Raw genomic sequence first — 24,022 nt, 5'->3', positions numbered from 1 at the left:
ACATATATTTCCTCATGAGCGTTGAAAATATGATGCTTTGACCTTATGGCTGCCTAAGTTTAAGTTTGTGACGCTAATATAGTCACAAGCATTGTGACAAGAATTGATGACAAACCGTTTGGTCACGAGTTTTATTTAAAACCATTTATTTACCAAAGCAACATGGAAAAAAACCAAAGGAACTGAGTTTTCAAGTACACTTCAAGTGCAAATCCAGCGCAGCCTATTCCAGCTGCTGTGAAAGAAATGACCTTTTAAAGAATCACATGCGTTATAGAGGGCTTAAAATTTGGAGAGTGGAAGTATCTTGCTTGTAGGAGCTGGTGTGGGAGTGTTAAGGAACACCATGCACTACATACTCCCTGCACCCCGCCTTAGGAAGGGGACCTCTTCCAGTTTCACACCCGCTTTCTCACAGTTTCTTACCATTTGTAGCCTTTATTAATCCCTACCTACGTCTTTCAGCTGTGGAAAGAGGATTTTCCTTTTCGTGAACAAGGGCAGAAAGGGGAAATCTGCTGTGCCCTGGATTAGCTGAGCCTGACTTCCACATTCACTTCAGTTGTCCATGCAAAGAGCTTGCTGAACTGATGCACAAAACTAACAAGGTAACCCAGAACAAACAAAACCCCAACAACAAACCCATGCTGAACTGTTTTAAGAGCAACAGTCGCTACTATACTAAAGTTACACTTCGTGACCGTGCTTGGGGGTAGCAGAAACACACACCCTTGAAAGCAACCCCCAAGCCCTGCGGCTGTGGGGAAAGGCGGCGATTTCCCCCACAAAGACATTTAAAACCCCTCTGCTTCCACCACGGTGCCTTTCCGCGGCCTCCCCGCTGAGGCGCCCGCCGCGGCCGGGCCGGCAGCGCACACCGCCCCGGGGGTGGGGAGGCACCTCCAGCGGCCTCACGGGAGTTGTAGTCGGCGGGGAGCGGCGCCGGAGCCGGAGCCTCACCCCGGGGCCGCCTCTCCGTGACATGGCGGCGGCTGCGCAGGTACCGTGCGACACCCCCCTCACACCCCGCTGAGGGAGCGCGGCGGGGCCGGAGGGAGGAAGGAAGGGAGAGAAGGGGGGAAGTAACTTCAGCTGCTTCCACTTGTTGCCGTTCGGAGCTGGGCTCCGAGGGGAGGAGCCCCGGCGGGACGGATGGAGGGGGGCAGAGAGTTGAGCTGTGGCCCCTCAGCGCCGGGGCGGCCGCGGCCCTGTGGCGGAGGGAGCGCGGGCTCGGCACGGCCGCCTCTGCCCGCGGTGCGGGGACCGGCTCCGCGCACAGCGGCCGGGGGGTGGCTCTGAGGGACGGGGAGCTGCCTGTCCCTAAGGGGGTGGCAGCCAGCACCCGGGCCCCGTCCCCTCAGGGGTCGTTGTGTCCGCCTGGTGAGCGGTGGCTTTAGGCCGACATAAACACTGTTTTGTCCCCTGCCATCTGCCCCGCTGTGCGCAGCAGCTGCAGGAGGAGCAGGCACCTGGGGCCCTGCTAGAAACCAAACTCCCGCCCGTGTCCGTGCCCTCACCCGCCATAAAGTGCTGACAGGCAAATATTTGCCGCAGCCCTAATCCCGCTCGCCCTTGTGTCGGCAAATCTCCGGCGGACAGACGGACAGGGAGAGTTCTGCTGGCACAGACGGGCCCGGTCTGTCTCCCGGAGCAGATGCTGGGGTTGCAGCCAGCCCTCCTCCTGTTTACGTTGATCCCGGTAATCCAGAGCCAGCAAGGAAGAGGGGGGAAAGCGAGGCTTTAGTGGAATGGTCATCTGCTGCCTTTGTGCTCTGGATTTTCCTCGGGCAGAGGTGCTGCGGTGGTGAGTCGGGCTGTGGAGGGGCTGTGCCATGTGTTGGACGCTGGTGAATCTGTTGCTGCCTGTTTTGGAGCTCAGGGCCCTGGTGTTTTTCTTCCCCGGGTGATTGCACGCAGCCTCCTGCTGATTTGGGCCTGTGCAAAGGTTTCCTTGGCCTATGGAGCTGGTCATGCTCCCAGTTCAGCCTCTCACTTGAAACCCAGTTACTTTTCAAGGGTAAACAAAGAGGGAGGAGGACCAGGCCTGTGGCTCTTCAGTGCTGAAGAGTGAAAGTGGGTGTTTGTTTTTATCCAGCTCTGACTTCACACATCCATGGAAGCAAGCTGGAATTAACCTTCCCGGGTAAAACACAGACTCTGTTTGCTGGCCACATGGTGACATGTTCTCTGGTTTTCTTATCCTTGGTTCTGACGTGATGTTGCAGGACATGCAGCAGAGGAGATAAACTGCCTTGCAGTGCTGCGTGTTATGTTTTCTGGATATTACTCTGTACAAGGCAATTTTCCAAAGTCTTCCAATGATCCTCATGGGAGTGCTTGAATTTAAAAAATGTTCCAGATGTTCCAAACGATGTTTCTGAACATTCATATTTAGAAGAGTGCGCTGGAGTTAAAAAGTTGTATTGAAGATATTATGGTGGAAAACAAGTGATAGTCGATTTTGCTCTTGTTGCAGTATATATATTTGACAGCGTTTGTTGTGAACATGGTTTCACTACTTCTTCTGAAAAGCCAGTTAGTTTTGGAGCCTGATTTTCATGTATAAAGTAGCCTTTTATGTACACCATCTGATAACAGTGAAAGCATGTATTGTATTTGCAGTCTCTCTTTCCATTGCTGCGTAAAAAGACATCCTGGAAGGCAGGGTCTTCTATGCCTTGGTTGGTAGGGGATCAAGACCTAAAGGAACAAACAGGGAAAGAAAGCTATTCAAAATGTGGGGAAAAGTATGTGTAAATACAGAAATGATCTGGTGGACTCAAGGAAAAGTAGTGCTGAGAACTGTTTTCAGTTTAGATTGTTACTTGTTTTTCTTAGTTGATCACATTTAAAATGAACAATTGCCTGTTTGTCAAATAAATGCCAAATCCTTCTGGTATTCCTTAGATGTTGTTGAGATGATTAAACTGGAGGGAACTGTAAGAGGCCTAAGTGTTTTTATTGTGACACATTCTTATTTATTTACATTACTGTGGTTTTATTTCTGTTTGGTTTTGCCAATGTAAGGAGACTTTTTAGCAGCTTGTATCTAGTCTACTTCATATTTTCATGTAGGAATTCCAGTTTGTCCAGGGAGTGGTTGCTGTTTGTGTCCAAAAATCCTATAATAGTAGTAATTTTGAATACTTTGCCCAAATGTTATCAGAAGAAGGCTTTGCAGTTTGTAACACTAGTAGAAGGAGCAGAACCTTTTATGTAGAGTATCTCAAACTCAGTGCTTGGCATAGCTCTGGGAAGCTATTGCTGCACAGGGCTTTGACTTGTACACCCCTTCCCTTTGGATTAGTAATTTTGTCCATCACAGTGTTCTGTGATTGTGGATGATAAAGTGATCTCAGCAAAGATATTTGTAAACAGTTAACCCCTGAGTGTGTCCACCATGACATTGAATTTACATCTCAGTGGTGAGTCTCAAATAGGCCTCTCTTCCAAAGGCTTTTAAATAGTTGGGATTTGTAACTGAAATTTCCCCTTTCCCCCAAAATGGTGACCTTCACTGGAAGACCCAGTAGAAAAGAGGGAGGGAGAAAATACTCCATACTTCCTGCTGCAAGAGGAAAGGAAACAGGATATTTTGCTGTTGGCTCTGGGGTAGCATGATTCACTCAGTGGCATGTCAGTTTGGGTTGTCTCAGCGTGGTTTTTGCTTAATGTGCTTCTCTCACCTCCTATTAGATCTACGCATACGTGCCCAAAACCTGTAATTTTCAGTATTGCTTGTTGCTAGTTCCCTGGGAACTTCGTGTGGGCTAGGGAGCTACTGCTGCTGTTGGCTGGATGGAGGACAGATGGAGTTCTACAGGTGAGCAAGTCTCAACATCCACCTGCCGAACTTCCCAAAACCATTAGTTGGAGGCAGCCTTTTCTTCTGAAAGCTCAGCTTGGAGGGGCAGTGTGGAACGGGAGATACAGAGGTAACAAAATCTTGCTAAGGAAAGCTTCCATTCAGACTTAGGATTAAATGGTGATTGCTTTTAACTATCCCAAAGCCCCAGAGGTGGCTGAGATGCTTTGGGCAGGCCAAGCTTGCTGAGGAAGTTAACAAACCTCAGAGACCAACTTTGGAGACGTGAAAACCGTGAGATTTGTTGAAGACTCCAAGCTTGTACAATGAGCGAGTATCGTGAACCACCAACGCTCCTTTGCAGCTGGAAGTCCTCTAGTGTTTCTGTTTCTGTAGGTGTCTATATAGTGCTCCTCAGAGTAGCATCTGAGCATCAAGTGCCTGGCTTGAAAACAGGCAAGAGATTTAAATAGTTGGGTGAGTTATGGAGAGGGAGAGCAGGTTTTGTGGCAGGGTGTCTGTAGGTGTCTACATGGTCCTCCTCAGAGTAGCATTTCAGCAGCAGGAGCCTGGCTTGAAGAACATGCAAGAGATTTGAATAGTTGGGTGAGTTATGGAGAGGAAGAGCAGTTTTTGTGGCAGGGCAGGTCCATAGGGACATGGGGAGAATGGCTTGGAAGAATGTGAATACAAACAGGGAAAAGCACTTTTAACTTTTGAATGAAATCTATCCTTTAAACTCATCATACAGGCACTGAGGCAGCAGGGTACGTTTTAGGGGAGTGAAATAGGATGGGAGCAACTGAGGAGAAGCAAGTCTCTGGGAGAGTTACAGTTAGGTGTTAGTAAACACAGTGTAGCATTCCTGACACAGGGTGAAGTATGGTGTGTCCTAAGGAAAAAGGGCAGATGTGTGTGTTAAAAGCGATACCAGTGCAATTCCTGCTATCAGAAGAGCTCTCTTCCCCTTGTGAACTGACTGCTTCCTCAAACAGACAACTTCTTTAGTCATGAGACAGGGCTGAGACAGGCTTGTCTTTGTGAGACACGTACAAGCTCATCCCTATGGTGGTGTAGGCAGGAAGTGCTTGTTTGAGTTCATGTTGTTCAGCAGTTATTGATGTGAGCAATATCAGACAAAGCACTGTATTTTTCCAGTCAGGAATTTGCGCTCCTGGTCTAACGCATCTGCCCTTAAGTCAGGTCTTAGAGTGGCGATCCAATTAGGGAAGTGCAGCATTAAAAAATGTTGTTAGGGTTGTCAGCTTTCCCCACCGAGGGTTAAATATTAACTTATCTCATGGAGTTCTTGTGCCACTTGTATACTTGATTCTGTTTTGAGCTTTTCCTAAGAACAGCTTGCAAATACAAGGAATAAAGGGGGAATTCAGGCCAAGTGTCCATAGAATAGAGAAGTTTGCTCAAAGATTATACAAAACTTTGCCAATTCTTTTGTGTCAGTCTCTCTTGTCAGGTTAGAGGTGAAAGCAGGATTTTGTATATGTCATTAGTTTGTGTTCTTATGCTGTTAAATGCAAATATGCCTAAAGCACAAGGGCCTCACCACAAAAGCGCTTTATTGTAGGGACCCCCTAACTAAAAGCATGCCACTTTTTCTGCCAGACATCTGCAAAATATGTGAGTGGCTTTGTGTACTTTGTCTAGTTGCTCTCTTTTGCTGAGCTATACTCTGTGAGTTTGTTCTTCTGGATGCATATTTTCTGCAGGATGTGTTTTAAAACTAAATGTTAGATTAGATCTAAGGAAGAAATTCTTCCCTGTGAGGGTGCTGAGGCGCTGGCACAGGTTGCCCAGAGAAGCTGTGGCTGCCCCATCCCTGGCAGTGTTCAAGGCCAGGTTGGACACAGGGGCTTGGAGCAACCTGCTCTAGTGGAAGGTGTCCCTGCCCGTGGCAGGGGTTGGAACTGGATGATCTTAAGGTCTTTTCCAACTCAAACCAGTCTGTGATTCTGCGATTCTAGGTTTATATGCCTGAACACTTCAAAACAAGGTTTGTGTCTATGAACGTGTGGAAATCCAGTCTAGGTTTGCAGTGTGGTCTTAGGTTTGAAGTGCTAAAAGAAAGAAAAAATATTCCTCCAAAACCTTAGTTTTGTAATTGAAATGTGAAGGTTTGTTGGCATCGAAAACGAAGGGGGAAGATTAATTCAGCAAGAAAATTTCACTTCTCGGAATGGAAACCTTGGCTGACATTCAGCCTATGCCTACATTTTGTTTTTAATGGTCCTATTTCATGTAGGCCAGTGTGTTTTTATCAGTCACGTATCTTTATACGCAGTGTTGAGCACAAAGGGTTGGGTTGCTCAGTAAAAGCATTCGTGTGTGCCTGACAGAAGAGTCGCGCTGCCTTTTTTGCAGTTCACCTCAGACCCTTATTTCCAGCAAACAGTTCTTTAGCTTTATGGATGTGCAGCTTTGTGGTGCAAAAGGAGAAAAGCTTTTCTCTTTATCCCATAGCTGTAGTTAATTCCACCGATGCTCTTATGTTTCCTGCAACAAGAAAGTACAAAGTGCTTTTCCCCAGACAATTACTGGAATGAAATAGTTTAACTGAACCAGTGGTGTTACAGTCCTGTGAAGCAGAGTAGGTTCTTTTTCCCCAGCTCCTTCTTCATCTTTGCTGTGAGGTTTGCATTCAGCGTTCTTTGTCGATGTTTCTTGTAACGTTGTGTGACCAGGTAGGTTGGTTTTTTCCACACGCTTTCCAGAAGTGTGCCTTGCAGTGTCTGCTTTTATGGGACAAATCAAGTTCACATCACCCATGAGAATAACACAGTTACAATTGTTGTGACTTGTGAATATAGGATTTGGCTCAGTATCCTCACTTGTCTGTTTTGTTTCAGAGTGTTAGCACAGGTATAGAATTGCAGGCACCAAATAGAGGTCTGGTGATAGCAGTGGGTGCCAAGTTATGAAGTGTCCTGGTTTTAAGTGGCTAGACCGGAGCAGTTAAGTCAATGTGAAGTATTTCTGTAAGCAGTAGAAAGTTGTGGCCTTGGTTTCCATTGAATTTGTTGTGCAGATATGATTTGAATCATAGAATCACAGAATAGTTTAGGTTGGAAAGGACCTCAAGATCATCCAGTTCCAACAGCCTGCCACGGGCAGGGACACCTCACACTAGAGCAGGTTGTTGCTCCAAGCCCCTGTGTCCAACCTGGCCTTGAACACTGCCAGGGATGGGGCAGCCACAGCTTCTCTGGGCACCCTGTGCCAGCGCCTCAGCACCTTCACAGGGAAGAACAACTGCCTTATATCTAACCTGAACTTGCCCTGTTTCAGTTTGAACCCATCACCCCTTGTCCTATCGCTACAGTCCCTGATGAAGAGTCCCTCTCCAGCATCCTTGTAGCCCCCTTCAGACACTGGAAGCTGCTCTGAGGTCTCCACGCAGCTTCTCTTCTCCAGGCTCAACAGCCCCAATGTTCTCAGCCTGTCTTCATACGGGAGGTGCTCCAGCCCCTGAGTATGCCGTATCATTTGATTTTGAACTGAGTTACACAAGTCTGCAGTGTGAGGCCTGCTCTTAGTATACACTGAAAATGCACTTGGGCGGGGGGTGGATTCTCTGATATCGGGCTATAACACAGGTCTTGCTGCAGCCTTTTTATCAATGAAGAGGAACCCTGCTCATGGACTTCCTCCAGCTTCCCGTTGTGATTGCGCATGGAGGAGTGTAGTATTTTGAACGCCTCTGCCTTCTGTCAAGGTTGGCCAAAACTGACCAATGAATTAAACAGAATGTAGCTGCTGGAGATGCAAATACACCTACAGAAACAGAAAGAGAAATGTTATGAAATCAGTTTAAAAGTGGGTCATTGCAGCTGCTCCACTAACCAATTTAATTACAGTCATTTTGTTTCCTGTTTTGGATGTGTCTCACTCCCCTTCGGGTCAGTCTTTTCTTTTTCTGTAAGTAAGTGGGCTGTTTCCTATCTGCTTCTTAAATCTCCAGGATATCCTCCTCTGTAAAGAAGATTGTCACCCCCACACCAGTACTTATGCCAGCAAGAAAGGGAGCAGCCACCTTCAGACACCAGCAGGCACGGGCCCAAGAGTGCAAGGAGGGACTGGTGGCATGCCCTGTCTTGCCTCCTCTGCCGTCTGGGTGCCAGGTCCTTAGTGTAACTGCACTGATGTCATTGCAGCTCTGCAGTTTCGTGCCAGTTAATGCCCTCCCCCTTAGTCAAATGCTATTGTATAAGAGGTAACGATGCATCATCTAAAAAGCTTTTGACCCACAGCTGGCCACTCGTGCCTGACACACGGGTGGTGCTGTTTTCACCTAGCAAATATTTACAGGCCTGCATAATAGGATAGGAAATGCTGGGGAGGAACAGGATTGTGCTCTAAAGAATCCTGGGCAAAATGTTCTGTGGTCAGGAAGGACTAGATCAGGTGTTTACAGAAGCTCTTCCTGTTTTGAAACCTCAGGAAACCAGTTAAGGTACATAGTCAGCTTTCTTTGCCATAGGATGTGAGAGCTCTGCACCTTTCCATGGGATGGACTGTGTTTTCAAGGAAGCCCTCTGGAAGGACCACAGAGGGGAGAAGTACCTTCCTTCCCATATTGCAGAGAAGGCGGGTAGAAAACGTTTCAGCACATTAAAGCGTCCCTGTCCATGGCAGGGGGTTGGAACTAGATGATCTTTAAGGTCCCTTCCAACCTAAACCAGTCTGTGATTCCATGATTCTTCTTGTGCAATTGCGCAGGTCTAAGGATCCCTTTCACCTCTGGGAAGAGAAGGGAGGAAATATGTATTTTATGGGTGGGAGCTGATGCAAGGGAGGGGGAAGCCGTGAGATCCTGCTCCCTGTACTGAGGAAAGGGGTGACTGGGAGCAGACAGGAGCTCAACTCCCAACTACCTTCTCCTCCAAGCTCTCTGTTCATGCCTGCAGTTGGCCTGTTCACTGTTTTCCTGGCATGCCCCTTGCATAGTCTTTGTGCCTCTGCAACCTTGAACTGGGGCTTGTTCCAGCCATTGGGAAGGATAGGCAGGATCCCCTGGTTGGTCCTTGCTCTTTTCTCCCTTTGTATATGGAAGGGCATTTTATTTGGCCACACGTTTTAGTTTTCCATTGCCCATATTGCACAGTCTTCTCACTGAAGCTCCTTCCTGTAACAGTTGCTAAACTGAACAAATATGGCTGATACTAATGTGCGTGCTTAGGCAAGGAAACATTGACTCACTGGGTTACATTCCTGCTTTTTTTCACTGGCACCCAAACTCAGCAAGGAAGTGTGGTGCTTTATATGACCACTCAGTAGAATCAAGATAGGAATTCTGGGTATGTAATATTGTTGCTTTAGGGTAAAAGTTTGTGTTTGGCACAACACAGGGTTGTGCTGTGCTGGCCTCCTCTCCCTGAAACAACCCAGTTGTGGGGATTTTGCAGGCCAAGACCCTTCCTCAGACACCTCATGGTCCATGAGACACTTGTGTCATAACAACTGCCATCAAAATACGGAAATAGAAACTAGCAGGTAACAAAACACAGGTATTAAGAGAAACATCGCACTAGTAAGATTAATTACAGCCTTTTCCTTTACTTCCCATGTTTCTATCTCTATGGCTTTGTTAAGGTTTGCTTTGTTTCAAAAGGAAAAGAATACAGGCTCACATCAGCATCATTTCCAAACAATACCTCGATACATAGGGCGGAAGGATTTGCATTTGATTGATTCAGACACCTACTTCAGCCACGCCAATATAGTTATTTTGGGAATGAAAGAAAGAGATGTAATAATTTGACCTAAATATGTTTGTACTTCAAAAGTTTGTAAGATTTTAATTACAACTTAATTTCATTGTTGTGAAGCTTGAATGATAACAAAAGCACAGAAGTATAACAGCAGATTTTCTGAAGATTCAGTACTTTGTTTGAAAATCTGTCTGTACCATTGTAGGCAGAATGCAGAATTCTGAACAACCCCTCCACAGGATGCTCAGTAACTTCCTTATGCAGCTTCTCTGTGGCTTTTTTGGAACAAATGTCCCCAGGTTAGTATTTGGAAGTTTGGGTCCCCAGGCATGGTTGTTTCAGTAAAGCGTTTGTGGCTTTGGGTTAATCTTAATTCATTGAATTTAACTAAGGAAAGATTTTCTATGAGTGCTAGGTATAGAATAGAGTCATAGAATGGTTTGGGTTGGAAAGGACCTTAAGATCATCCAGTTCCAACCCCCTGCCATGGTAGAACTCGCTTGTCATTGTTCTAAGCAAGGGAAGTGGTGCAAAGGTATATTTATCCAGCCAGGGATGCTGCTACAGAGCTTAAAATAGAGTGGTATCCTCTTACATGTGTTGGGAACAGTGGGTTCTGAGGAGGGGATGTTTCTCATGCTGAAACCAGTACTAATTCTTTAAGTAGCTCTTATGAGTTACAAATATGCTTCAATGCCAGAGAATCAAACATACATCGTTTTTTGACTCCTTGGCCTGTGCCTAGTCTGTGTCTTGAAATCATCTCTCTGAAATGGAAAAGGCGTTGTACCTTTTTACTTTGCATCCTGTGGGGAAGATCTGGCAGAGGGTTTGAGAGGGAAAGTCCCGTGTCATCAGAACCACCCTCAGGGTCACAAGGTGAATGGCATGAGATGCCAGCCTGCGCTGAGCTGTCAGACCAAGTGTGTTGTAACTCCAGCAAGGGAAAATTGCTCTCTGAGGTTTGCTGAGGAGCTTCGAAAGATCTAACTGAAGAAATAGCTGAAATGGAAAGTGAAATCTAGAAGGAAATAGAAAGGAGGTTCCAGGAAAAGAGTTGGCCTCATGGGAATTCATTACTAAACAGGATTTAAAATGCCAAAGCACCTCTCTTCTGCTCATTTGAGATTATAAAGACTTTTGTTTTAATTTTGACTTTTACAGAATTGCAGGTGTCACAGAGAAGAATAATCTTCATTAGCCCAGTGGTCATCAAGGACATGAACTCTGCTGTTTTTACCTAGATGGATGAGAAGGTCAACAGCCCAGAAGGGGAGCTCCTTTGGTGTTCAGGATGGCAGCAAGTGGTGGCGAAAGCCAGTTGCAGCGGATTATCAGGGACTTGCAAGGTACAGTGCCACACTCTCAGCTTCATTCTGTAGGCTGGAATGCATCCTCTCTGTTTGGAAACAGAGAGTAGGAGTTGTTTGTCACTTGTGTAACTCTTGTGCAGCAATTGTACCAACATCGTTCAAGGTGTGTGATGTGCTCAGTAGAGATGTGGCTGATGTTTCTCATGAGAGATGTGCTGTACCTCCTGCAGCAACCTAAATTCTTAAATCCTGCAAATTTAAACATGCAAGATGAGAAATAAGTTTTACCATTAAAAAAAGAAGTGTCTTTGGGGTGTGTGGTGTGAGCTAGGACTTTGTTGGCTATGCTGTTACAAAACTTCATATGACATAAGGAGAAGGCCTGATTTTTAAATCCTCCCTTGGTGGGAAGCTAGTGAGGAGCTGCTGCTAATGTGGGAAGGGTAAAAAAGAAGAGGCCAAACCAAACTTGGAACGGAGACACGGAGGAAGAGTGCTGAGTATTGGTTCTGCTGTTCTTGGAACATGCTTTCTGTGCACCTGACTTGACCTCCACTACCAGTAGCCAACTTAATTTTCCATAGCTCTGTTGCAAGCAATCAGAGATTCATAACTGTTTTGCTTGCTCTGTCTCTGTCCTAACCAGCTGTCTATACCAAGATCCAGATATTTCTCCTTTTAATTTTTGTTAAATGTAAGGTGCGATATGCACCAAAGCTGGGAATCTTGATCTTCCTGTAACATAAAAAAAGAGATACGTGCCTGCTAACAAGGAGAGATTTTACTTCATGAAGGGGATCAAGTGGGACTGGGAGCTAAGGCTCACTCAGACACCTGAAAAAATTAAAAAACCTAGTGGAAAGCAAGCTCAAAATCAGTAATTTCTGATGCTAAGAAATACACCCTTCTGGGGGCAGAGTGCCCAGGAAGACAACAGAGTTTGCTTTGGCTTGAGATTTCCTCACCCACTAAGGGTGTAGGTTTTAGGGAAGAGCAGTTGCTCTCTGCTTATTTTAGTGTAAATTATTTTCCCCATTTCTGTTTGTAACCAGCACAAGCTGAACCTTCCTGAATAAAGCATGGAGAAGGTAAATGTGCTGACTGAGAGACTGTTCTTGTGTTACTGATCCCCTCTAGCAGATGACATGCTTTGTCCTTTCTAATCAGAATCCTCTTTGTCCTGTGGTACTACCTTAATGTGCACATGAGACAGCAAAAAGTTCTTTCTCTTCCCTCTGCTGAAGAACCAGTTAGCAACTGTCTGTTACTCGTTTTTGCTAAGTGTCAGAAGGAGGTTTTGCTCTTTTTAAGAAGAATTAGCCTGTGCAACAGGTTGCTGTAACTTGAGCTCTGTGGTTTTTAACGGTCATCTTACATTGCAAACATATCAGGGAGCTTTTTGCACTGTCCTTAAGACATTTTGACTGAAAGAAGCTGAATACACATGTAATGTCCGTGCAGAAAAGTCAGTTACTTAGTCGTTTATGGATTCAGTGCTATATATCTGTTGCAGTAGTTAACCATTTTGGTGTCTTGTTTTCAAGATGCTGTGACTGAATTAAGTAAAGAATTTAAAGAAGGAGAACCAATCACAGATGACAGTGTCAACTTGCAAAAATTCTCCTACAAGCTCGAGTACCTTCTACAGGTAAAAAGCGATGTGTGTCATGTGTAATCCACCAGCAAAGCTAGGCCTTGCTTTCTCTTCTTGCCACTTCAGGATGTGGGATTTAACTCAAATAATCATAAATATCCAATTGTAAGAACTGAAATATGTGCTGCTTATTGTATTTATTTCAAGTGACAGTAACTAACTGTGATCAAAAGGCAGTGCTGGCAGTTTGACTGAAGAATGTAAGGCATTTTTTTATTGATCCGAAAGATTTGAGTTTAAAGATATATCCTGCTAAATTATCACGGGAAAGCTGTGGTAATGAGATCTTGACAACATTTTAATGCAAAAGAAATATTAGTGAGGTGTTCACAGTGCAAATATAGTGCTGTGAGTAACTGACAGAATTTGTAGCAACTTCACTTCAGAGATTCATTTGAATTGTATGGAAGGCTTAACACAAAAGATTGATTTTTCATCTGGAATGCTGCTTTTTGTCCAGCCTCAGAATTTAAGTAAAAAGAGGACACTGCTAGGCAAACTGAAACCAAGTTTGCATGTGTTTGTGTCTACACATACTGTATCCATGTCACTGATTGCAACAAAGACATGATAATCTAGCCTTAATTGCAACAAAGACATGATAATCTAGCCTTAATTGCAACAAAGACATGATAATATAGCCTTAATCTAGGCAAAGGGAGTTTTAATTGGGTTGCAGAGGCTTCAGCAGAAGCTCTTCAGCTTTCCTTTGGGATTTGAATGGTCCAAGCTGCAGTCCATGCCCTCACTGCGTTGCTGCTCTGAAGGTGATTTAGATAGAGCAGGTTTTTCTGGTACATACATGTGTGCTGTTGCCGCACTTGATTCCAGGTCTCTCAGCAACTGATTGTTGCTCTTAGACAGCTGCTGAATCTGCTGCAAATCTTTGTTTCAGCAGTTTTGGATAAATGTCTGTGTTTTAACTACACCCAGAACATTATTATCTGTTACTGTCTGTAAAGTAGCTTGTGGATCTGCAGGATTCTATCACTGTCTCTTTCCTTTGTGGATACATTAGCTAAATCAAAGAGGAGACACGAAAGCACATGTTGCTGGGAGAGGAAGAGAATTCCAAGTACCTAAATAGAACTATATTTGTATTTATGTTTTGCTCATTGCATTTTGTTTTCCTTGTTTAAGTTTGACCAGAAAGAAAAGAACTCACTGCTGGGGAACAGAAAAGACTACTGGGACTATTTCTGTGACTGTCTAGCAAAAGTCAAGGGAGCTAATGATGGAATCCGCTTCGTCAAGTCTATTACAGAAGTGAGTATATCAGTTTAGCATCATAATATATGGTTTAAGTTTTGCTGTGTCTTTGAGAGCAGTAGAAACCAGAAGAAAATACACTGCTTTTAACATACAGCCAAAAAAGTTGGGAATTTTTATGTTTATTTTTAATTCTCATGTAAAGCAGTGTGAGCAGCAGGTTGAAGGAATGATCCTGCCCCTCTGCTCTGCTCTCATGAGACCCCGCTTGCAGCACTGTGTGCAGTGCTGGTGTCCTCAACATCAGAAGGACATGGAGCTGTTGGAGCAAGTCCAGAGGAGGCCACGAGGATGATCAGGGGCTGGAGCACCTCCCATATGAAGGCAGGCTGAGAACATTGGGGCTGTTGAGCCTGGAGAAGAGAAGCTGCGTGGAGACCTCAGAGCAGCTTCCAGTGTCTGAAGGGGGCTACAAGGATGCTGGAGAGGGACTCTTCATCAGGGACTGTAGCGATAGGACAAGGGGTGATGGGTTCAAACTGAAACAGGAGAAGTTCAGGTTAGATCTAAGGCAGAAGTTCTTCCCTGTGGGGGTGCTGAGGCGCTGGCACAGGGTGCCCAGAGAAGCTGTGGCTGCCCCATCCCTGGCAGTGTTCAAGGTTGCACAGAGCCTTGGGTGACATGCTCTAGTGTGAGGTGTCCCCGCCCACGGCAGGGGGTTGGAACTGGATGATCTTAAGGTCCTTTCCAACCCATTCTATGATTCTATAAAAATGCCAAGTTACTCTTCTTACTAGGGCACTAAATTATATAGGATGGGATAGTCTGACTCTTACTTTATTTTGAAGACTACTTACACAAGTTATGGTCCTGTTTGTCTCTGATTGTGCCTTGCCTTTTCATAAACTTAATGCCATTTTCTCTTAAAAGGAATGAAAAATTAAGTCAAGGGTAGAGCCTACCATCCTCAGCATAGCTTACAGCAGGACTTGGTGCTAAGTGTGAGAGGAAAGATTCACCATATTTGACATTTTTAAAGACTTTTTCAGCTGGTCAGTAGAGTTGAGGAGGACTGGCTGAGAGCAGCACTTCATCTTCTGTCTTAATTTTGTTGCTCCATGTCAAATAGTGTGATATAATGGCTCAGGGTGGTTGTCATTGTTCCCTTGGGTAAGGTGTCATGAACAGGACGAAAAGCTTTATTTTTATTAGATATAAAGCTTAATCTTGTAACAGCCATGTCTTCAGTGTGATGAGTGGGTGAAATAAGTGCTGTGAGAAGCTTTCTGTGCTGATCCTGTCTGAGTCTTTAGAACCATTGGTGGGTGTAAGAGGCCCTGGTGTGGTGGTGCAGCTGGTGGTGTGCTGATGCTCGGTTCTGTTACCTGTGAGCAGTGCTAACTTGTACTGGCAAGTTACTATTTACAGATTTCCCTACTCTCTTAGCAATTCCTTCACAGCAGCTCCAGATGTTTGCTTTTTCACCTGAAAGAGAGCCATGATACTCTAGCAGAGGCACACTCTGTGTTCCCTACCTCACTTACTTCTCTTAGCAGCTTAGGCGATATTGAATATTCCTGTTTTGAGGCAAATTAGCTAAGGGCGGGCTCCAGTTTCTTTTACCTCTTGGAAGAGAAACAGGGGAGCACCATGAAAATGGGGTTTGACTTTCCCACTACTTCCAGGAAAACTGGAGAAGTAAGGACAGTGACTGCTGCTGCAGGAAAGATCCTCTGACTGTAGATACTGGCCCCTAATTTCTCAGGAACAGTGGCCAATCTGATTTCTCTGCAAAGGTGACTGCTGTAGCCTTCAACAGTCTGTTGCCTATGATATCCCCTGCATATTACCACATAGAGTCATAGAATGGGTTAGAAAGGACCTTGAGATCATCCAGTTCCCACCCCCTGCCATGGGGAAGGACACCTCACACTAGACCGTGTCACCCAAGGCTCTGTCCAGCCTGGCCTTGAACACTGCCAGGGATGAAGGCTGCTCTGCTCTTTGATCCTTCTTCAGTACCTCTGGCTGTTTAATGGTTAGCATGATATGAGAAATTCTTGTTTGACACAAGGGTATTTTCCATTTCAGTGTATGTGCAGCCACAGAAACTAGTTTGTGGAAGACTTCTTTTAACTTTATTAGCTTGTGGTCTAGGAATATGAATTCCCAGAAAAAGCAGTCAGCCATTTCAGATAACTGAGCTGGCAGACTCAGGTCCAGAAATGAAATGACAGATGAGAGGAAAACATATTGGTTGTTCCCCTTCATTACAGGTGGAAATCAGCAGCCAATTTTTGAACCTAGCTGGATAGAATGTAAAGGTTTCCAAATGTCATTCATTTGCTCTCTGAACAGTACGTGTTGACTTTCAAAGATGGAAGTGCACAAGGAGGAAAGAGTAATGGAAGTTGCTTTTTAAGATTGGTCAGACGTTTAAAAGCATAATGCCTCTTCTTGTGCTTTGCCTGCAGCACTTCTAGTATTAGGGTGCATGATATGCTAAAGAGGTGGAGCAAGGGAGCAAATAGGAATACCCTGGAATCTGTCCATCTGTGAATTAAACAAAGAGCCTTGTCCTTGATGGCATTAGGTGAGCAGTGAGTTCTGGTCCTTCCCCTCTCAAAGGTGATTACACTGAATACACATCTTTCATGTCTTTACAGCAATACATTGCACCTTAACTACTGTGCTTGCAGTCAGCATGGATAGACTGGCAATACCAGGCACTGCTTGCCTCCCTGTATTCTAGCAGGGCTCTAGCAGGTTTTGTTTCCTGGTCAAATAGTCTCTGGCTACTTGTAGCTGCATATATGTAAATATTTTCCTCAACTTCTCATCAAGTACATTTGCTCCATGCTTAAGAAAGGCCATTTAAATCCATAAACCAATGGGAGTAAGGATAAGATTAATTCAGTGGCGTCCAGTGGCGTTTTCTTTTGACTATTCTTGAGATATTCACTAAATATGCCTAGTTAGGCAACCCACTTGTAAGCTTCTGTGCACAGGGCAGGGATAGCATCTGCTAGAAGAAATATTCACACATCTACAGGGTGAATGAGGGTGAAAACCAGTTGGCAAATTAAATGTTGTTTCTGGGGTACTTAGCCTTTGGGGCACATGTTATTTCACGCTTTGTGTCCTTTAGAATTCAAACCAAAAAGCAGTTAAAGGTGTTGTTGCCTTTGCTCCACATTTCCCTGTTCCATTTATAAAGAACATTTTTGTATATAGTGGATTAGTGAGTTGAATGAGGAGCCTGGGTCTTACCTGAGTGCAGAAGCCCAGTAACAGCAAAATCAAGGAAACTGAGAGTTAAGGAATTGCTCTCACCACAGTGGAATACTGATCAAGCAGGAGAGAAAGATTGTGTGGCCTTTGAGCCTTCTTTCACGCTAACTCTTCAATCAACATTCACAGTAACCTACTAACTTGTGCCTCAGCCCCTCTAATGTTGGATTCCCTTTCTGAGTCTTGAATATATTTGGTTTGTTAGTTGGATGAGCAGTTTGGTTGGGAGCATGGCTGGCTGGTGAGAGATTATTTCATCACTATCATTTTCCATTCCTAAATTGATCAGTGACTTTGATGGATAGGAGAAATAAAACACTACTGTTTAGTGTTTCACTATTTTGCAGGGCAGCAAATTGTTCAGATGTAAAAGACAAAACAAAACCTCAATTCCCCAAGTCAAGAGCTATAACAAAATTTAATACTGAGTTTTGTGATGCCCTTTATGTTGATTTAACAGCTGTCTTCATGAAAAGATCCATTAATTTTGGTCAGGCAGCTGCTCTTGGTCTGAAGTAAGAATTAGGTTTTTATTAACTTAATGGCTTAAGTATTAAGAAAGGGTTAATGGGTCTGTGAGGATGTATATTTCTGTATGTGTGCATCTTTGTTCTATGACTAGAGCTGCCCTAAAGCTCTTCCAGCTGTGGCCAGGCACATCCCAAGTAACCCAAGCAGTCACTTCTGGCTTTGCTGGGCACATTGGGATTTTGCCTTGTGTTGGGAATTGTCCTTAGCATAGTCTGTATTCATGTACTCAGTATATTAAATAAATCATTGGTCCTGTGATGTCTTTTACACTATTATAAAGTGGACATCAGCCAGCTGTAGGTACACATTCATCATTCAAAAAGGATTCCACCCAGTGACAGTGTTGGGAGAAAGTGTCTCTCAGTTCTTACTGCTTCCTTTACAACTAGTGGCTTATTGTGAGTGGTTTTGTGTTGATATGTAGAGTGTTCTGGCCATGTCTCTACATGATTGCAGATGGTACTTAGATTTTTCTTTTCTTGTTGCTTCTCCCTTCCAGCTACGAACATCTCTTGGAAAAGGAAGAGCATTTCTTCGTTACTCCCTGGTGCACCAAAGGCTAGCAGACACCTTGCAGCAATGTTTCATGAATACCAAAGTCACCAGGTGAATAGCAAAGTACCTTGTTCACTGTTGGGTGTTTGCTCAGTGTGATCAAGCAACATCACAAAGTAGCTATTGAAAGGAATTGAAACCCTTCCAAATGGTTGGCTTAGAGAGCTGGTAATAGGATAGGAAGGATAACAGACCTTTTGGCCTGGCTCACTGGTTCATACCTATTTTAGGCTGGTAAAGATTGAAAGTTGTTACAGCTAAATGTCTGTGGAGTGGGAGGTGCTGATGCTTCTATCCGTTGGTTTCAAAGGTGACATTTTTAGAAGCATTGAAGATCCTGGGTTTGATCTTCTGTGCTGGACATTATAAAGGAGCGTTAATTTGGATGTGTTGCTCAAAGCCCCAGAAAGCATTTCCGTGTGTCTCTGGGTTGTCACACAGAGGAACAGCTTGCCCCTGGCCAAGGAACACCAAAGATAGTTTGTAGTTGCTTGAGGGGGGCACTGTTATGGCTTTGAGAAAAAGCCATTTATTTACACAGTGTATTTAATTCTGATTGCTGCTTTCTGTCCCTCATTTCTGATGTTTTGAACGTGTGCTTTAGGTATTTCCTGTGTGATTATCCAGTGTATAGCAAATATTTTGTCTTGCTGGTGTTTTGCCCAAGCACTAGATCAAAAAATACCTTGTGCAGGGGCTCCTCTAAAGACATTTCAGTGGACTTCATTTAAACTGTTTAATTTCATTCTTATCAAGGGGATGGGATGTTTCAGTTTGTGTTTAGAATAGTGTATCATAATTTTTCTGGGATGGAGTGAAAATGATGTTGTGGGGCTTTTTGAAAGTGAAATTGCTGATTCTTTTTTACTTGTGAATTAATTTTATGACTATTACTTACTTTATTTTTGTGTCTGTTTGTTTTCAAGTGACTGGTACTATGCAAGAAGTCCATTTCTCAATTCCAGGATGAGTTCTGACATTGTGGGTCAACTCTATGAGCTCACTGACGTTCAGTTTGACTTGGCATCAAGAGGCTATGATTTAGATGCTGCATGGCCAGCATTTGCCAGGTAAGATAGAATCACTTTGTCATTTAGTATTAACAGGGCCATAAAATGTAACATAAAATGCTGCATAGTCTGACAAAGCTTATGCTTTTGAAGGTAGGAATATTTGTGTTAGAGCAGTATCCGCTTTCTTCATGTAATTAGTCTATGACCAAATTGGCCTTTTTTTCTTTCAATATACTGTGTACCAGAGATCAGAGTTGATGCTCTGTAGTGGAGTACTTCCAATAAGGGCAGTTTAGGCCACATCCCAAGCTATTCTCATCTTCACAGGCACAAGAACAAATATTCTTAGCTCCTTCTGTTTTAAGAGCTGAGACATGCAGTGACTGAAAAACCAAGCAGTGTGCTTCACTTGTAGCAATGGTAGAGGTGACAGTATGTGGTCCCTTGCAGCCTGATCCCACTTCAAAGAGAGGGATAACTTCTAGGTCTAATCCACATCCGTTTTCGAGGTCTGCATGCTGCCACCACCTGGTTGAGCTGCCACCAAACAGCAATACAGTTGCTTAGAGCAAAGCTGCATTGTGGTTCTTGTGGATGTGGGAAGTCATGGCTGCCAACCCCATAAGCTTTTTTGATATCCCTAGTTTGTTTTCCATCAACTTCAGTGGTTGTTGGCCCCATAACAGCAGGTGCTGTTATGTCTTTTAGTATATGGTAGTTCCAACTCAACAAGTCTTACATGTGAGAGTAGGAAGACATGCATGCATGTGCTTAGACTTCTCTTATAGCTTGTTTCTCTGTGTGATCAACAGGAGGACACTGTCCTCGCTTGGATCTTCTGCATATTTATGGAAGCCCCCAAGTCGCAGTTCCAGCGTGAGCAGTTTAGTGAGCAATTATTTGCAGGTAAGCAAATTACAAAGAAATGTTTATGTGACATGGTAGATCTTTAATTAATGGCATCATTCCTGAAAGCTTAATAGTTTTATGGTGCTTATGACTCAAGTAATGGTAAACTACAAAAAAGAGTTCTTAGTTAAAAGTAAAGGGAATTGTCCAGTAGCTTATTCAACTGAACATGCAGATCTTGTATCTGCCTGCAGACAGAATCATAAAATCAACTAGGTTGGAAAAGACCTTTAAGATCATCAAGTCCAACCATTACCCCACAACTGCCAAGAACACCACTAAACCAAGTCACTGAGTGCCTCATCTACACGTTTTTACTTTTATCTTTTGTGAAAACAAGCCCCATTTCCTGGAAGTTGGTATCTTGTAGTGCTGTGAATACAACATACAACATCACTGTGCATTAAAAACCTGAATTTGCTCTCATCTGAGCACACCATTTAAATGCATGTTTTATACTTCTTAAACTTTCTGGTTTTTCCCCTTTTGTTCATTTAGGCCCAGGAGTTCCCCTCCAGCCCTGATGCAAATAGCTCACTAAATGTTGAACACCTTGAGGGCTTTGAAGAGATGCGTGTAGAACTGGACCAGGCTGAGTTGAGGCAGAGGGAACTTCAAGATCGTATTCACCAGCTAGAAATGGAAAACCAGGAGCTCCAGGCAGCTGTCAGCCTTCAGAAAGAACAAGTGCAGGTAGAAAAGGAGAAGAGCAATAACTACAGTGAGGAGAACTCCCGGCTGACAAAGATGATCACAGAGTTACAGAAGCAGTGTGAGGTCTCGCACTCCACTCAGAGCACTGTTCATGACCTGCAGAAGTGCCTGCAGTCACTGGAGCTGAATGCAGTGGAGCAGCAGAAGGAATATTCAACAAAACTGGAGCAGCTCGTGGCCAGCAAGGAAGATTGCGCCTCAAAACTGCAGGTGTTGAATCAGGAGCTGGAGGCTTCTAAGGCTTTGGTTGCTATGAAGGATCATTGCATCGATGAGCTCAAAGCCAAGCTGAGTTCCACAGAACAGAAGAACCTCAACCTCCTTGCAGAAATTGATGCTGCCTTGGAGGACGAGGGACAACAAGCCACAGCCCACTGTGATTCTGCCCTACAGGTACAGGCACTGTTAGAGAAGCTTCAGGAATCAGAAAAGGAAAAGGCAGACATGCAAAGACTCAATGATGAACAAGTGTCTCAGCTGAAAGCAGCAAGGGAGGAGGTGCAGCTGAAAGAAGAGGCACAGAAGGAACTGGAATCTAGATACAATCGCCTCACCACTGACTCCAAAGAAGAGAGTGAAAAGCTACTTGGGAGGCTGGAAACCATGGCAAAGGAAACGGAAACACTTCAGAAGGCCCTGACCCTGAAAGAAAAGGAGGTGGCTGAGCTCCAGACCCAGGTAATGGGGTCGCTGGCTCAGGTGGGGTCATTGGAAAAAAATCTTGAGGAAGCAAGGAAAGAAAAAGAGAAACTTGAGGAGGAGTATGGTAGGAAGGAAGGAGCACTGAAGCAGGAAGCCCAGTCACAAGCAGAACAACTTGAACTGCAGGACGGTCACTTAGCAAAGGTGAGTCAGACTGTGTGTAGCCTTGAGGAGCAAAACCGGAATCTCTTGTGTGAGAAGGAGCATCTCAGCCAGAAGGTCAAGGAGCTGGAGGAGCAGATGGAGCATCAAAACTCTGCAGTGAGTGAAATGGATGAGGAGGGCAGGAAGCTGAAAGCAGAGAATGTGGATTTGCAGCAGTCCAAGAAGAAGATGGAAGGGAAGCTGAAAAATTTGGAAGATTCTAAAGCTTCCCTGGAAGCCGAGGTAGCCAGGCTAAGAGCCTCTGAGAAACAGCTTCAGAGTGAGATAGATGATGCCCTGGTGTCAGTTGATGAAAAAGAGAAGAAGCTCCGGAGTGAGAACAAACAGCTGGATGAAGACTTGCAGAATGCCAAGAGGCAAAGTCAAATCCTGGAGGAGAGATTAGAGGCTCTGCACACAGACTATGAAGAGCTAAAGCAAAGAGAAGAGACTACCAAGGAGTCTTATGCCTCACTTGAAGGACAGCTGAAAAGTGCCAAACAGCATAGTTTACAAATGGAAAAAAGCTTGGGCACCTTGAAGGAAAGCAAAGAGTGTCTCCAGACACAGCTCTCAGAGCAGGAACTAAAACTGCAAGACATGGAGAGCCAGTGTGAGCAGCTAAGAGCAGAAGCTGAAAGACACAGGAAGAAGGCAGAGACTCTTGAGGCAGAAAAGCTCAGTGTTGAAAAGACGTGCCTTCATCAGACAAAGCTTATTGAATCCCTCACATCAGAAAAGGAATCCGTGGAAAAACACCAACTACAGCAGGCAGCTTCTCAGGAGAAGGAGGCAAAAGAGCTGACCTCCAGATTGGCCATGAGTGAAGAGCAATTGGAGGTCAACCGTGCTGAAGTGTCTAGGCTGCAAGCAGAGGTCCTGGACCTGCGAGTCAAGCTTCAGCAGACCACTGATGAGAGAGAGCAGATGAGAGGTGAGCTGGCAATCACAGAGGCTTCCTTGGGGGAGCAGAAGGCACTTGTCCAGCAGCTTAAAGAGCAAAGCGAGTCACTCAACAGAAACCATGTGCAAGAACTAGTGCAATGTAAAGAAAGAGAAGAAGTGCTGAAAAAAGAGCAGGAGAGAGCAGCCCACCAAAAAGCTCAGCTAGAAAATGATTTGCTGAGCATGAAGGAAGAGCTATTCAAGGTTAAGCAGTGCCTAGAAGTTGCTAGAATGGAAAACGAAGAAAACAAAGATCTCCTCCACAGGACCAACACGGATATGGCTGAACTTGGTATTCAGATTTGTGCCTTGACCTCTGAAAAGGTGGATGCAGAAGAGCGGTTAGCCCAGGCTACAAAACGGCTCAAAGAACTGGAAGAACAGGAAGCCAAGCAACAGGAGAAGCTGGAACTTGACATCTCTAATCTCAGGCAGGAGAACAAGAGCCTGCAAGAGAAATTAGAGGAGGCTCAAGTATGTGCCTCAGCTGTTCCAAGTCTGCAATTGCAGCTGGAGACAGCAAAGAAACAGGCACAGAGTTTCCAAGAGACCAGCCAAGAAGAGCTGTCTGCAATAAAATTTCAAATGAGCACAGAGATTCTAAATTATCAGACAAAATTCAAGGTAAATGAATGTGATTATTACAGCTGAGGAAGCTGTGCAGGATCCCCTACTTTACCATCTGCTGCAGCAATAATTGCATGAAACCCTGAGGTTTGTGATCGTCAGGCTCTGAGACTAGCACACAGCTGGCCTTAACCTGGGAGCCTTAAAATGCCTCTACACTTAGGGCCTAGGACTATTTGAGGTAAAATCGCAGAATCATTAGGGTTGAAGTGACCTCTGGAGATCATCTGGCCCAATCTAAATGGACTGGGGCCAAGGCAGAGCCACCCAGAGCAGGTCACACAGGAACGTGTCCAGGCGGGTTTGAATGTCTCCAGAGAGGGAGACTCCACAACCCCCCTGGGCAGCCTGTTCAGTGCTCTGACACCCTCAGTGTAAAGAAGTTCTTCCTCATGTCGAGGTGAAACTTGTTGTATGTTAGTGTATGGCCTTTGCCCCTCGTCCTGTCACTGGGCACCACTGGAAAGGGTCTGGCACCATCCTTCTGGTACTCTTCTAGTATTTTGGAGATGTGTAGTGGTGCCATCTGGGCACGGTGGAGAGGCCGTGTGATATAGAAAAGCCAGCCAGTAGTGGAGAGGGAATTGGCACTTTAGGTCGTGTTTTCTGGAACTATTCCCTCTGGTCACAGCTGTGATTTCTTTCTCTTTTGGTAGGAACATTGCAAGACCTGTTCCCCACACCCACAATGCTACTTCTCCTTAAAACCGATTTTGACGAAAGCAAACTTAAGACTGAGACCAGATACTTTTGCAGTTAATTCCCTCATGTAGTTTTGTGTTCAACTGCTCAAGGTAGCAGCAGAGAAGATCAAAGTTTTGCTTCCAGAAAACGTGAGTCAGGCCTGTGTATGTGAAACAGCACACCTAAAGGATGAAGGTTTT

General features: G+C 44.7%; 1 protein-coding gene across 3 annotated transcripts in view; it reads left to right on the top strand.

The window, feature by feature from the left end:
* The first annotated feature begins 920 nt into the window (after positions 1-920).
* Positions 921-24,022, top strand: part of FYCO1 (FYVE and coiled-coil domain autophagy adaptor 1) — a 44,446-nt gene continuing 21,344 nt past the window's right edge. For 2 of the 3 annotated variants that reach the window (XM_030512928.1, XM_030512936.1), the window contains exons 1-7: positions 10,696-10,880; positions 12,389-12,492; positions 13,639-13,764; positions 18,029-18,135; positions 19,011-19,154; positions 19,910-20,003; positions 20,505-23,135. In XM_030512928.1, the coding sequence (XP_030368788.1) occupies positions 10,826-10,880; positions 12,389-12,492; positions 13,639-13,764; positions 18,029-18,135; positions 19,011-19,154; positions 19,910-20,003; positions 20,505-23,135 (3,261 nt within the window). In that variant the 5' untranslated portion in view covers positions 10,696-10,825. Of the gene's footprint in view, positions 1,001-10,695; positions 10,881-12,388; positions 12,493-13,638; positions 13,765-18,028; positions 18,136-19,010; positions 19,155-19,909; positions 20,004-20,504; positions 23,136-24,022 lie in introns of those variants that run through there. The other variant, XM_030512919.1, reaches the window with a different exon arrangement.

Source organism: Strigops habroptila, chromosome 1 (genome assembly GCF_004027225.2).
Source record: "Strigops habroptila isolate Jane chromosome 1, bStrHab1.2.pri, whole genome shotgun sequence".
NCBI classification, from domain to species: domain Eukaryota; kingdom Metazoa; phylum Chordata; class Aves; order Psittaciformes; family Psittacidae; genus Strigops; species Strigops habroptila.
This window is presented reverse-complemented; position numbering and strand designations above follow the sequence as displayed.